General features: G+C 53.6%; 1 protein-coding gene across 1 annotated transcript in view; it reads left to right on the top strand.

The window, feature by feature from the left end:
• Positions 1-11125, top strand: part of CREB3L1 (cAMP responsive element binding protein 3 like 1) — a 35007-nt gene extending 23882 nt beyond the window's left edge. Inside the window, exons 4-12 of the mRNA XM_046017898.1 lie at positions 940-1018; positions 2785-2942; positions 3729-3878; positions 4035-4093; positions 4285-4353; positions 6194-6293; positions 7211-7337; positions 9973-10240; positions 10413-11125. Coding sequence (XP_045873854.1) covers positions 940-1018; positions 2785-2942; positions 3729-3878; positions 4035-4093; positions 4285-4353; positions 6194-6293; positions 7211-7337; positions 9973-10240; positions 10413-10449 — 1047 coding nt within the window. The 3' untranslated portion in view covers positions 10450-11125. The remainder of the gene's footprint in view (positions 1-939; positions 1019-2784; positions 2943-3728; positions 3879-4034; positions 4094-4284; positions 4354-6193; positions 6294-7210; positions 7338-9972; positions 10241-10412) is intronic.
• Positions 11126-15200: the final 4075 nt, after the last annotated feature.

The following is a 15200-nucleotide window of genomic DNA, read 5'->3' as shown; positions in this document are numbered from 1 at the left end:
TATTGTGGACATTGCTGCTATAAACATTGGGGTGCAGGTGCCCCTTCAGATCACTACATCTGTATCTTTGGGGTAAATACCTAGTAGGCCATGCATGTTCTTGATGTCCTTTCTGGAATAGCAAGTTGGAACATAAAGAAATAGCAGTGCGTGTTTGTTTAAAACATAAATCTAGTCCTATCAGTCCCTTGAGATACACCCCATCAGGGACTCCTTATTGTTTCAGACTTCTTTGTCTGGTCCCTTTCTACCTTCTGTGAATCCTACCACCACCCCTACCCCACCCCCTGGCCAGGCCTTCTGGTCTTGTTTTCTGCCACTCCCTGCTGGCATACCCCTATACTCTGGACACCCCGAATACCTGCAGATTCCAGAGCCAGCCATGCTCTCTAGCCCCTTGGGCCTTTGCAGATGGGAATTCCTTTCCTTTCACTTACCACCTGCCCTGTCCTTTATCTGGAACGTTCCTGTTTATACTTCAAGACTCCTTTCAAGGTTCAGCTGCCTAAAGAGCTTACCCCGGACCCCCAGCCAGTTCAGGCCTTCTTCATTGGTGCTACTGTTGCCACTCACTGAACAGCAACAATGTGCCAGACATTACTTTTCTCCTCTTGGCAACCCACATACCAAGGCCTGTGACCTTCACAGGCAGCAAAGAGCAACTTCCATTAAAAAGATGGCCTTGCCCTTGGAGGCCGTAAGAACCCCTCCTTCTCCGAGCTTAGGTCTAAACTACACTAGCTACTTAGCTATCATTCTCTTCTCTTAGGTCTGACTTGACTTCTTGAAGCCTGAAAACTTGCCTCTCCTCCATCTGGGTCTAGCCACCTCCTTAATTGTGCAGAGCAGACCGCCAGCCCTAGGGAGGTGGGAGGTTGAACGGCACGGTGGGGACAGCCCCAGGGGCAGCTGATGGAGCTGGACCTGTCTCTTCCTCAGGCCCCAGGAGAGATGACTCAGCTGCCAGTGATCAAAGCAGAGCCCCAGGAGGTGAATCAGTTCCTCAAAGTGACACCGGGTAAGTGTGTCCAGAGAGGGACTGTTTCTTTCCAGTCTTGGGCAGACAGCATCCTTTGGCCCAGCCCACCCATCTCCCTCAACAGCCCCCATATCTCCCCAGAATATCCTTTCCTCCCTGCCCTGTGTACTTTCCAACCATCCAGCTCCCTTTTAACCTAGTCTACAACTGTCATCTCTGTTAATGACACCCTCACCCTGTTAGCTAATCCCCCCTCCTGTCACTCATTAATGGAAGCCCATTCTTTGGCCACCCATCCATCCGCCCACCCATTCATCCATTCATCCATCCGTCCATCCGTCCATCCATCCATCCATCCATCCATTCATCCGTCCATCCATCCATCCATCCATCCATCCAGAAGAGTTCGTTGGGCATGTCTAGGGAAGCAGAGACAGAAGACAGGTCCTGTGCCCAAGTAGATCACAGAGTAGTGAGGGTCAATTTCATAGCACACATATGGGTTAAAGATGGAAGATTTTCCGGGAGGCACATCCCCAGATCTGACAGGGGAGAAGGGAACAGAGAAAGCTTCTTGAATTGGCCAGAAGAAGAACAGGCTGACCCAATCTTTCCAACCCTATCTCATTAATTCATCAAACGTTCATTGAGCATGTACTGTGTATCAGTACATGCTCTGGGCTGAGTAGCACAAGGTTTAGAAAGATGAAAAGACCCAAGCTTCGCCCTCCTGTTGCTCACTCCCTCCGAGAGAAGATTCACAGAAGGTAGGAAGGGGCCATCGTGAAAACACATCATGTTGTAAAGCGTCCTTCAATCCGTAAGGCATCTTCACAGACATGAGCTCATTGTGTCCTCACGGCTCCCTGCGGTCCATTCACTCCCTTCCAGCAGGGAAGTGAGGCTGGGAGGGGTTAATAAATACGACTATAGGTCACACACCTGGGGCACCTGACAGCAGAATTTGAACTCAAGCTCCCTGACTCCACATTCCAGGCTCTTTACATTATGGCATTCTTAAGAGGCAAATCAAAGTCCAGGGAGGGAGGGAGGACTCCTCCAGGGGGGGCAGCTCAAGGCAGAGTCTGGAAGGACGAGGGTGTTCCTCCGGAGCCTCAGCCTGCTCTGCAATGATCAGGGCTTTCTGTGCTGTCCTGGAAGCTCTCCCTGCACCTGGGCTCTCGGTCCTCGTGGCTCTACCCTGGCCTTTCTCCGACCACCTATAGCGTGTCAGTCTTCCTGATGCTGTGGCCACAGAGCAGCAGCGGGGAAGGGGAGACTTGGGACCGCAGGGCTCCTGGCTGGTCTGCTGAGAGCCCAGTGCCTGCTGTCCTGTCACGCTCAAGTTGGAAGTGGAAACCTTGGGATTACTATGGCTGATGTTTGGCGGTGGGAAAAAGGAAGTGACAGAGGCTGGTGCTTGCCCCGCCTGATCCCCATGGGTCTGGCTGTGGGCAAACTCCAGTCCCCTCTGGGGTTACCAGTGGAGCCTCCCAAGGGCCTGGACCCTGTGAAGTCAGGGAAGGGGAGGGACTTCGAAAATCTGGCCTCCGTGATAGTCACACCAGGGACCAGGCTTAAAGGAGCCAGGCTTCTGTGGCCTCGGAGATGGGCTGGCATTCGGAAATGAACTTCCGGGATGTTAGCTTAACTTCCTGACATGGCAGAGGAGCTTCTGCTGGAACAGCTGGTCAAGGCCCCAGCATTCCGTCCCCCACAGTGTCGGGGGGGCCTGGCCGATCTCTGATGTCCGAGCGGAGGTGGGCTGCAACCCTGCTAACCTGGATTCCCCCTGCTCTCCCCAGAGGACCTGGTGCAGATGCCTCTGACACCTCCCAGCAGCCACGGCAGCGACAGTGACGGCTCCCAGAGTCCCCGCTCTCTGCCCCCCTCCAGCCCTGTTCGGCCCATGGCCCGCTCGTCCACGGCCATCTCCACCTCCCCTCTTCTCACCGCCCCTCACGTAAGCAGCCGGGGGCGGGCTGGCCCTAGAGGCAAGGGATTGAGTAAGTCCACCCTGCACGTGAGCAGCGATGAAGGGTTTGAGACCCCCAAGCCTGGTGGTCTCTGTCCCCATGAGCGTTCAGAGAGGTGTGAGCCCAACAGATGAGAGTGAGAATCTTTTCATCCTGCTCTGGGGTAAAGAGGAAACAGGTAGAGAAGTCCTGTTCTCTAGAGAACAGGCTCTCTACCTGAATAGGTATAGACTACCTATTAGAACTATAGAACTCTAGAGAACTACCTATAGAATAGTTCTCTAGAGAAGAGGCTGCCAAATCCCCACTGTGGCAGGGACTAGAGGCAGGACTAGAACTCCACATTACCGGGGATGGCTCGGGCTGGCTCCAAGGAGCACTGCTTGGGGAGTGGCACTCAGGAGGCCTAAAATTGCCTGGGAAACATGGAGCTGAGTCCTGTATGGAGCCTCCCAAGCAAAGATCATAGTGCAAGTAAAAGGGTTGCTGTCTAGTGGCTCGAAACAAGTAAGCTTTGAGGCTGTGGATTCCAGGATGTTGTCTGGGGGCCCCCCACGCCCACCCTGCGATAATATACTGAGCGCCTGACATGCTGGGCTCCCAGCACTGTTGCTGCATGTTAGCGGATTTAATCCAGGTCCACCCTATCTCAGATCAGGAAACCGAGGCTAAGAGAGTCAATGCCTTCCTTGAGTCACGCAGAGTCTATGGCAGAGCTCAGATTTGAACCCAGGGCTGTCCAGTTCCTAACCAGCATGTCTGACTTCCCACAGAAACTACAGGGGACATCAGGGCCACTGCTCCTGACGGAGGAGGAGAAACGCACCCTGATCGCTGAGGGCTACCCCATCCCCACGAAACTCCCCCTCACCAAAGCCGAAGAAAAGGCCTTAAAGAGGGTCCGGAGAAAAATCAAGAATAAGGTAAAGCATGAGCTGGACCCTGGCCCTGTCCCAGGGCTCCTTCCTTGGTGGATGGGAGCCTCTGCTCCCCTGGTGATACGAGCCCTAAAATTGTGGGGGCCCCCGGAAATGGCTATGTGGCTGTGGTAACCCCTGTTTTGGGACCTCCCCCTCTAGATCTCGGCCCAGGAGAGCCGCCGTAAGAAGAAGGAGTACGTGGAATGTCTAGAGAAGAAGTAAGCATCCTGAGCAGGGCAGTGGGCCTGAGACCCACTCCCCACCTGCCCCTCTCCCCAGTGCTCACTCCAAGGGCACCAGAGCAGGAGTGGGGATGGGGGGGGGCGCTCAGGGAGGGGTGGGCGGTGCAGAGGGGGAAGCAGTGAGCCTGGGGACTGCCCCTGAGCCTGTGTCTTCTTGGCCCCTTCAGGGTGGAGACATTTACATCAGAGAACAATGAACTGTGGAAGAAGGTAGAGACCCTGGAGAATGCCAACAGGTATGTAGTGTCCCCTGCATCGCCCGTGACCCCCGTCCTTCTGCAGCCAGGGCCCGACTCTGGCATAGCTCTGGGAGGCAGGAGACAGGCCAGGTGGCTAAGTTCAGGATGACAGGAACCCCAGAAACATGGCACACTGCCGCTTGGGACCCCTGGCTTCCCATCCTTCATCCACGCATAGGTCTAGACACTGACAGGGCAGGTGAGCCGCTTAAATGAGTTGGTGTAGGGCGGTGGCCTTCAAAGCGGAATTCCCCAGGCCTGGGAACTATTGGAAATGCTGATTTTCAGGCCTGGAGCCAGCCTACTGAATCAGGAGCTCCCGGGGAGGACTCAGCAATCTGTGTTTTACTAAGCCCTCCAGGTGATATTGACATCCCCTAACATTAGAGCCCTAGTGTTAGAACCCCTGGCCCGGGTGCTTGCTACTCCAAGCTCTTCTCACCAACAAGCAGCATCTGCACCACCTGGGGGCTTGTAAGAACCACAGGATCTTGGGACTCTCCCCACCCCCAACCCCAACTTGCAGAATCAGAATCTGCATTTCACCAAGATCTTCCATGACTCACACGCACTGTTCCCTTTGAGAAACCTCAGTACGGGGCCCAGCACGTAGTAGCTGCCTAAAGTCACAGCCTGGGTTTTTTACTCCCACTCTGCCATTTTTGTGATCCTGCGAAAACCATTAAAGCTCTCTGGTTCCTGGTTGCTTTATCTAAAAGGGGACGATAAAAGCTCCATCTCCCAGGATTCTTAGGAAGATGTGATGGCACGGTACAGCACTGTGCTCGGCATTTAGGAATGCTCAATTCATGTTAGCTTTTCTTCTCTTCTTTTTTTATGGTTATTCTGAACTCTTGATAGTGCCTCGCCATGAGCCCACCATAGGTCTCTAATAATTATTTGCTGGGGTAAATTAAACTGACAAGAGATGACAGCTGGTACTTAGCCAGTGCTCAACAGAAGGCTTTCCCCTTCTTTCCTTCCTTCTCCCCCAGCTTCTCCAGCAGGATCCAGCCACTCCCCCTAATTGACCTGGAGAATGCCCCCACTCAGGGAGGAGGGGCTGGGGCCCACACCCCTCACCCCTCTACCTCTGGCCCAGATTCCTCTCTTGGCCCAAAATAGGGCCAGGCCCTTGGAGCTATTTCGCCACCTGCTGTACATTCTGGTAACTGCAGCCCCACTGGCCGGCTAGGTGGAGGAAAGAGAGTTAAACTGTAGTTGGCCAGGCACTGGCTGCGCACCCCCTGTGTGTGCCCAGAGGGCTCCACGTTGGGTGGGACCCAGTCCTAGCCCTCAGGGAGCCCACAGTTAGTGAAGGAGACTGACGTGGAAATCCACGAACAGAAATAAGGTGCTACAGGTGCCGGGATAAAAGCAACGGTGACAGTTAACCAAAATGGTAGCTACTATTTACTGGACTCTCTCTACACACCAGACACCTGCCAGACATGGCTTTCTTATCAATTCCGGCAGTCGTGGGGTACAAAGGAAGGAAGGTCAAGGTAGCTGTGACTGGCGTAGGTGAAGATAAAGGTGACCTCAGCCCAGGTGGGGCAGACCTTAATCCCAACCCCACTTTGGCGAGGAGCATCACAGAGCACCCCTGAACTCCCATAGGGTGACCCAGCTAATTCACCCCAAGATGGGCCCTAGGTTCCCCAGGCCACACCACAGAGGAGCCAACCGGGAGGTGACCTTTCCTGTCTTGACCGAAATGGGCACCTAGTGTGGAAGCCAAGTGTAGGGCCAGCCCGGGGGCTCCCTGGGAAAGCTCCAGGAGGCAGAGATGCCTGCTGGTGCAGAGCCTGCCGGGTGACCACTGTGCCCTCCTCAGGACCCTGCTCCAGCAGCTGCAGAAACTCCAGACTCTGGTCACCAATAAGATCTCAAGACCTTACAAGATGGCTGCCACCCAGACTGGGACCTGCCTCATGGTAGGTGCTGTTCCCTCACCACAGGGCCAAGGACAAGGACAAGTGTTCCCCAGGCTGGCTCTCTAGGAAGGCAGGCAGAGCTCTGAGGGTTGGGCAACACCACCAGGGTACACCACCCTAGTGCCTGCTGGGCTGGCTCTTGAAGACCCCAGCCTCTTTCACCAAGCCCGTGGAGCCTTCTAGAACATGACATTCCCTGACCAGTTCTAACATAATGTGGATGTGCAGCAATGCACGTGAACCCAGTTAGGAGGTAGGGCAAGTCCTTTGAGGAGATGGCTTCTGTACCCTAAGGGAGAAAGAGCTTAGGGAGACACAAGGTTGGGAGACACTTCGTTCTTTCTTACTGGAAGGAATAGTGAGTGAGGAGAAGCCTGAGCAAATCTCTAGAAATGCAAAAGAATGTGCAGGGTGTGGTTCAGGCATCTGCAGGTTCCTCTTGCACGCTGTCCTGGGAATGTGCTCCCCCGGGGCCTCTGAGATCCTCATGCTGTCTGGTGTCAGGCACTGTGTGGACCCGGCTTAGTTCCGGATGTGTGACTCTTCCTCATCCTGCTGCAAATCTGGTGTGATGCTCTGTCCCCCTCCGTTGTTGCCCATCCAAGCCCCCCCCCCCACTCCTTTCTCCCTGTCCCGATTCTCCCACCTTATAGGTGATATCCATATTGACTACTTCCCTCTTTTTCTGATACTGCCTGTGGTGGCCCCTGAGGGGCTGAGATGGCCTGATCAGCCTATCTCCACCTTCTCCAACAAGGGGAGAAGACCGCACATCTAGGGGGTGGTTGGCTCTGGGTGCTGCTTTCTTGGAAAAATACCAGGCTTTTTATACCTATTGTTTTGGGGGAGAGGAATTGGGGTGGCAGGCATTGTACCCTCCCCCAACCTGCTCTGACTCCCACTCTCTCCACTACCAGGTGGCAGCCTTGTGCTTCGTTCTGGTGCTGGGCTCCCTTGTGCCCTGCCTCCCTGAGTTCTCCTCCAGCTCCCAGACTGTGAAGGAAGACCCCGTGGCTGCTGATAGTGTCTACACAGCCAGTCAGAGTGAGTGCTCTCGGCCAGGCCATCTTCCATCAGTCCCAACGTCTGGGCACCAGCCAGATACAAGATAGGAGCCGGGAGGGTTCTGGGTTGGCGACATCTCATTCTGCCTCCTGGTTTTGCAGATGGAGAAACTGAGGCCCCCAATGGGTCTACGAGTTATTCAATGTTAGTTGTAGAATCGGGACTACAGTGCAAGCTCCCTGATCCCAGCCCACCCAAGAGTGGCCTGCAGGGGCTGGGGGGGGGTGGTTTAGGGGACAGCAGGAATGTTCCCACCCTACTGCCGCTCCCCCCCACCCCCCCAGCCCCCATGAATTATAGTGCCAGTGGTTAAAGGGCATCTGCTAGGAACAATTAGCATTTCAGGACTGGGGTAGCACATGAGTTTGGGTTCAAGGGCACTTTCTGATCAGACAGTGGTGGCTGAAGCATCGTGTTAAGGAATGCCAGGATGTCGAGCACAGGCAGAGGAGGGGCAGCGGTGGTGGGAGCTCAGGTAGTTATCATCCCACGGGGGACCGATGGTGATTAAGAGCATGGGGCCTCAAAGTTCTCATGTCTGCCATTGCCACTTGCTAATTGCTTGACCTTGGGCACATGTCTTGAGCTCCCTAAGCTTTCGTGTCTTCACCTGAAAAACAGAAGTTCCAGTTCTGCACTCCCCAAGCATGGCGGTTGTCACAACTAAATGGCACAGGGAACGCACACTCTTAGCACGAGGTCTGGTCCACAGCCGGCGCTTACTCATTGAGCGCATCCCCTCCCTTTTTTTTTTTTTTAAGATTTTATTTATTTGACAGACAGAGATCACAAGTAGGCAGAGAGGCAGGCAGAGAGAGAGAGAGGAGGAAGCAGGCTCCCCGCAGAGCAGAGAGCCCGATGCGGGACTCGATCCCAGGACCCTGAGATCATGACCCGAGCTGAAGGCAGAGGCTTAACCCACTGAGCCACCCAGGCGCCCCAATCCCCTCCCTTTTTGAAGACCTTGCCAGGGGGAAGAAAAGGTACACTAGGTGGGTGGCAAGGAGACAGCAAAGAATAGTCTGGATTTCCAGAAACAGAAGGTGCTTCAGGTAGACCTACAGAGGAACGTTCTAATGGTTCATCGTCTACCAGGAATGAATCATCAGGCAGGACAGGAGGAGGAGGAGGAAAGAGGTGGGGGGTCAGAGAGAAAGGAGACGGGGAGGAGTAGGATTCAAGAAGGAGTGATGAGCTAGACCATCAGGGCCTTGAAAGGAGGAAGGGGTGGGGAGGGTTAGGGGAAGAGGAAGTGGAGGTGGTGAGCCAAAACCACTCCCTGGACAAGCGTGGCCTGAGAGGAGACAGGACAGTTGCAGAGGGAGGTGGGCCCTGGGGGTGTGAGAGTCCAGAGAGTCTCGTATCCGTTTCCCAAGGCCAGGGGTGCCCTGGGGTATTTGGAGGTAGAGGAAGCCAGAGGAGAGGAAGGGAGGGAAGTGGGTGGGTAGGGCCAGTGTGGATGAACAAAGGGAGTCCGAGGAAGTGAGGGAATGAATGAGCCCCTTGGAGAGAATGAAGTGGGTGTCAGGCCCTGTGTGTATGTCTGTGGTAGGAAGTGGCTTCTGGAGCCGGCTGGCTTTCCGGGCAGCTGCGTGGCTCCATGGCAGGGAGGGCCCTTCACACACTCTCTTAGGTCAGGGCCTGAGGGCCCGGAAGGTGGTGGTAGATCTTGGAGGCAGGCAGCCCTGGGTCTGCCTCTCGTTTCCAGTCAGTGTAGGCCAAAATACCTGATAAGCTAGAACCTCAGTTACCTGTTCTCTGGAACAGGCCTAAAAGTATCTCCTTCCCAGAAGTTTCTGTGAGGTGCTCGTAATTTGATATACAGGTCAAAGGGCTTTCCACAATGCCCAGCACAGGGAAGATATCCAGCAAACTTTTCTTTTCCTTCACTTTCCTGAAGGGCACACTAGGGCCTAGAACAGGGAAGAGGAAGCCTGGGTGGCTCTGGGGGTTAAGCCTCTGCGTAGCCCCCCCTCATCACCCCCTACTCAGACTCCTTGCTCAGGGGGAATTTACTCCTCCACATCTCCCCCACCCCAACCCGCCTTGTGCTCGCTCTCAAAAAAAGAAAATCTCCAAAAAAAGAAAAATGGAAGGATTTTGATTCAAGGTCTCACAGGAAGTGAGTAGTAGAAGTAGGATTAGAACCCAGTTCTCACATCGGGCTCTCTGCTCAGTGGGGAGCCTGCTTCCCTTCCTCTCTCTCTGCCTGCCTCTCTTGTGATTTCTCTCTGTGAAATAAATAAACAAAATCTTAAAAAAAAAAAAAAAAAAAAAAAGAACCCAGTTCTCAGATGCCCCGCCCTGGTACCCTCTGCTTGGGAAGAACTACTTTCTCCGAGTGCTTACTGAACAGTTTCAGTCACTTTGTCGATAACGGTCTCATCAAACCACATCTACAGGAGCTCGACCCTAGTATGCCTACTTTATGGAGGAGCAAACTGAGGCTCAGAAAGTCTAAAGCAAAGGCCTAAGGCGCCAGAGGTCACACCCAAGGGCAGTGTTAGAGTTGGGGTTCAGACTCAGGCCCTGGTCGTACTTCATTGCTGGGCCAGGAATGTGGCTGGGAGTGGGAAGCCTCGGCCTGGAGGCTCACCATCAGTTCTCTGTCCAGTGCCCTCCCGGAGCCTCCTGTTCTACGATGAGGGAGCAGGCTCGTGGGAGGATGGCCGCAGCGCCCTGCTGCCCGTGGAGCCCCCAGACGGCTGGGAGATCAAGCCGGGGGGGCCGGCTGAGCAGCGGCCCCAGGACCACCTGCAGCATGACCACCTGGACAGCACCCACGAGACCACCAAGTACCTGAGCGAGGCCTGGCCGAAAGACATTAGTGGAAACGGCACCAGCCCGGACTTCTCTCACCCCAAAGAGTGGTTCCGCGAGAGGTAGGTGGGCGGGGCCCCAGGCTCCACCCATTCTCCGCGGGGAGGGGGACTGGACCCCATCTCAGCCACGCCTCCCCAAGGCCCCATCCCACCCGCATTCTGATCCAGCTTGCAGAGGGGTGAGAAGGTCCGCAATGGACAGACTCACCCCAGACTTCTGTTCTCTCTCCAGGGATCTCGGCCCCAATACCACCATCAAACTCTCCTAGGCGCATCAAGACCCAGGACACAGGACGTACCCTCTGGCACCCGGAAGAGGGGTGGTCTTGCTCTCTAACCCGGATGCAGCTTGTCCCCCTGCTCCCTGGGCTCCCACCCCAGGAGAAAGGGTTCCAGTTCTCCCCAGACCTTCTTTGCCCCACTGCCTACCAGGGCCTCTCCTTTCCCCACCACATTTGGACTGTTCCCTTGGGCGGACCACTCTGTTCTCACCTCTCCCTCCCACAGCCATCCGTCCTTCTCAGATGAACCACTCACTGGGCTGACCCCCTCCTTTCTCATAATGACCGACTGGACCACTGCCTCCCTGCGCCCCCCACAAACACATCCATCAACACACCAACACACACCCCTCACCCCCCACCCCACTGTACAGAGACCAAGAACAGAAATTGTTTGTAAATAATGAACCTTATTTTTTATTATTGCCAATCCCCTAAAATATTGTATTTTACAAGTCTCCATCCTCCCTTCACCCCTCCCTTGTTTTATATTTTATGAAGTTAGTGCGGGCTTTGCTCTTCCCCTGGCCCTCACCCGGCCTCCCCCTGCCGCTGCCCAAGCCGCTGGGCCTTTTTAATTGCCAAACTGCTTCCTCCATCAGCTCAGCACAAGCTTTAAGAAGGCAAAAGTAAAAAAAAAAAAAAAAAAAAGATGCAGCATCAATTCCTGACTTTGTGCCTTTCTTCATGGGGGGAGAAGGGACTTTCTTCGTGGCAGGGAGGGGACCAGGACTGAGAGATGGGGAGTGAGAAGGGGAAATCTATCTTATATTCCGCCAGGGGTTCATTGGGAGTGTGGGCATGTGAGAGGGCATTTCTCCCTCTTCCAGCCAGGTGCAGGATTCCGACTAGATGCCCCAAGGATTCTGCTGTAAACCCCCCATCCTGAGGCTGCTCCCCCGACGGCTGACAGTGGAGGCAGAGAAGCAGATCAGCCACAGTCTTGGCCTTTGGGGATGCGAACTGCTAGGATCAAGCCTGTCCTGTGGATCAGACGCTGTGCCAGACACTTCCCATGCTGTACCCAGTGTGGTCCTCCCAACACCTGCCAACATTTCAGCCCTTGTGTCCTCTGCCTCAGCTGGGTCAGAGGTGCAGACTCCACAGTCAGAAGATCTATGTTTAACTCCTGGAGCTGCTGCTCCCTAGCTGGGCATGGTAGCCAGAATTCTAATGCCGCCTCCAAGCTTCCTGGCCCCTACTCTGCTTCCCCTCTGCTCCCCTCCCCCTCCCATACACACCTATTTAATCCCCTCCCCTAGGGTGTGCAGGAGACCTGTAAATATAAGGGGATGTTACTCCCATGATTAGGTGACCTTTTATGGCAAAAGGAAAGAGATACTGCAGGTGTAATGAAAGTCCCAAATCAACCAATTTGGGTTCATCAAAAGGGAGATGACCTTTGGTGGGCCTGGCTTAATCAGGTGAAAGCCATTTTTTTTAAAAAAAGGCACTGAGCCTTTCCTGAGAAGAAACGGTCCCCTGCAGGCCTTGAAGCAAACAACTATGTGTGAAGTGCATGGAGGCGGTGGCCTCCAGGAGTTGAGGGCCAAAGTGGCAAGGCACTGAATTCCACCAAAAACTTCAACATGCCTCATCTTGGCTCCAGATGAGACCCCCCCACACACACACACACAGGGCCAACAAGGCTGAGCTGACTATGGGCCATGGAAACTGAGATCATCCATATGTCATCTTAAGCTGCCATGCTCATGGTCATTTGTTACACAGCATAGGAAAGTAAGATACTATATAACCCAAATCTCTCTGAGCCTCCATTTCCCCATTTGTAAAACAGGACATAACACCCAAGGCATGAGGTGGTTGTGGGAGTCAACAAGGTAAATTATGTAAGGGGCTTAGGGCAGGTCTTGGCCCATGGTGACTCCAAGAAAGATGAGCTGTGCATTTAGAGGCAATATCGAGCCCCCTCCTAAGGTCCAAGCTAGAGGGTGTTGTCATAGCACAGAGGAGGGCACCTCACCCAGACTGGAGGGCTTCTTGGAGGAGGCAACATGGACTGTTGGAAGTAGGCAGGAGAGAGGAAAGGGGCATTTCAGAAGAAGGGGAGCAGTCCGAGCAAAGGCCTCTTAGATGTGAGAGAGCAGGAAAACTTCAAGGAAATTCAAATCATTTAGAACAGCCCGATGGTAGAGAGAGAAGAAGCAGAGAGCTGAGGCCAGGTGGTGATCAGGGGCCAGATCCCAAGGGGACTCAAATGTCTTCCTAAGGCATTTGGACTTCATCATGCAGGTGTGATACTTTCCTACCCAGAAGCAGGACCTGGTGGTGGGATGTGCCTACATCAGCTGCCCACCAGCTGGTGGAAACTTGGGACCTCAGATCTGGCCATCAGGCCATCCTCTCTCCCTCTACCTTCACAGCCTCATCCTGACCACTGGATAGGGACTTCGCTGCCTGCTGTTGGGCATCAGTCTGAGCTGCTAGGACATGCAGGCCACTACAGCAAGGCCATGAGAAGCTGGGCTCCTGGCCCTAAACTCCAGTCTCATTAACAATAACTTTTAGCAGACCTCTTTCCTGAGATTCATCTGTCCCCTCTGTTCGTCACTCAACAAACTGTCTTCAGAGGTGCTAGGCTAGGTGAAGGCTGGGGAGTAAACCAGTCATCGGAGCTGGTGTGACGGAGGGCAACGGAAGAGTGTCATGGATTTCAGACTGGGTGAATCAGGGAGGGTCACTCAGAGGAGGTGGCCCTTGAACTGAGTCTCAAAGAATGGGTAGGAGTTGGTAAGGTAGAGAGGGGTAAGGGTGTTGGGAGTGGAGAGATTGGCCAAGGGCAAAGGTGTGGAGCCATAAGAAACAGGGCCAGGACTGAAGTGAGCCAGGAGGGTTAGGGTGCCCCATGCATAGAGGTGCTTGCACAAACAAGCCTGAGAAAGAGCCCCTCCTTAAACTGTACACCCAGGCACGCAGCTAGCCTCGCCTGAGTCCTGGCCCTGGTGAAAAGGATGGCCTTTCCAGGGACCTAAACCAAGAACATTTCATTGTGAAGGTGATGGGGAGCTACTGAATATTTTTAAGACAGAGAGTGAGATCATCAGATTTGCCTGTCCCACAGCTCTGCAGGTGGTATAAAAGGATGAGACAGAGTCCAGAGATAATCAGAAAGAATTAACAAGAGCTCTGACATCAAATTAGCTGTGGGGTGCAGGAGTGAGGGCGGAGCCTGGATGACATTGAAATGTCTGACATGGAGGCCATGGTGGCTCGTGGGATCATCGGAGGGGACAAAGAATACAGGAGGAAGAGCAGGTTTGGAGACAAAATAATTCATTTCAGCACATCTCGAAGTTGAGTTGCCTGTAGAAGGTTCCCGTTAACGTGGAAGTCTAAGGGTGCCTGGGTGGCTCAGTGGTTTAAAGCCTCTGCCTTTGGCTCAGGTCATGATCCCAGGGTCCTGGGATCGAGCCCCACATTGGGCTCTCTGCTCAGCAGGGAGCCTGCTTCCCTTCCTCTCTCTCTGCCTGCCTCTCTGCCTACTTGTGATCTCTGTCTGTCAAATAAATAAATAAAATCTTTAAAAAAAAAAATGGAAGTCTAGGGCTTAGGAGAAAGGGATCCCTGCTGGAGATAAGGACATTGTCTGCATCTGATGTGTTAAAGTCTTGAGTCTACATAAAGGGAAGAGAGTTGAGGGCAGAACTCCAGGAATATGGACATGAAGAGACAGTAGAAGGCGAGGAGTGTACAGGGAGGCTGAGAAGGAATGATCGGAGAGGGGAAAAAAAAAACAGGAGAAGAGAGTGGCCCAGAAACCGACAGAGGAAAGCCTCCAGGAGTGGAGATCAGTGGTATCAGATGACATCTGAGAGGCTGGGAAAGATGAGAAGAAGACAAAGTGTCTGCTCCCTTGGACAATGAGGAGGTCCCCAGTGACCTTGGTCAGAGCTGTTTTGGGGAGAGGTGAGGTGGAAGTGAGAACAGGAGGGATGGATGGGAAGGGGGCAGGGGGACCTGGAGATGCACTGAATTCTTTCGAGGAGCTCTGCTAGGAAGGAACAGAGGGTGGCACCTGGAGGGCAGAGGTAGGTGAGATCAAGAGCAATTTGGGGGCTCTTCAATTTTTTAAGGTTTTTATTTAAATTCCGGTTAGTTAACAAACAGTACAATTTTAGTTTCAAGTGTACAATATAGTGATTCTTTTGGATGGGAGAAAGTTGGCCATGGTTATTTCTAGAAGAGAGGGAGCCCACAGAGAGGGAAGAGGATTAGGCAGGTGGGGCAAGGATTCATGGAGTGGATGGAGAGGTCCACTCTAGACCAGAGAAGCCCAGACAAAGGGAGGGCATTTGGCAGATGCAGAATGTAGGGAGACAGGAAACTGAAGCAGACCACCATTCAGTTCAGGTCTGATTTCAGGGTCATGAGATCCAGGCCCCCAAGAGGCTCAGTGCTCAGCACAGTCTGCTTAAGTTTCTCTCTGGCTCTCCCTCTGCCCCTCCCTCCCAAATAAATAAATAAATCTTATTTAAAAGATGAGGAGGGGGGCGCCTGGGTGGCTCAGTGGGTTAAGCCGCTGCCTTCGGCTCGGGTCATGATCTCGGGGTCCTGGGATCGAGTCCCGCATCGGGCTCTCTGCTCAGCAGGGAGCCTGCTTCCCTCTCTCTCTCTCTGCCTGCCTCTCTATCTACTTGTGATCTCTCCCTGTCAAATAAAATATTTAAAAAAATAAATAAATAAATAAATAAATAAAAGATGAGGAGGGGCACCAGGGT

The sequence above is a fragment of the Meles meles genome, chromosome 8, assembly GCF_922984935.1.
Source record: "Meles meles chromosome 8, mMelMel3.1 paternal haplotype, whole genome shotgun sequence".
In the NCBI taxonomy this organism is placed as follows: Eukaryota; Metazoa; Chordata; class Mammalia; order Carnivora; family Mustelidae; genus Meles; species Meles meles.
Note: the sequence above shows the minus strand (reverse complement) of the source record. Positions and strands in the feature narration are given on the sequence as shown.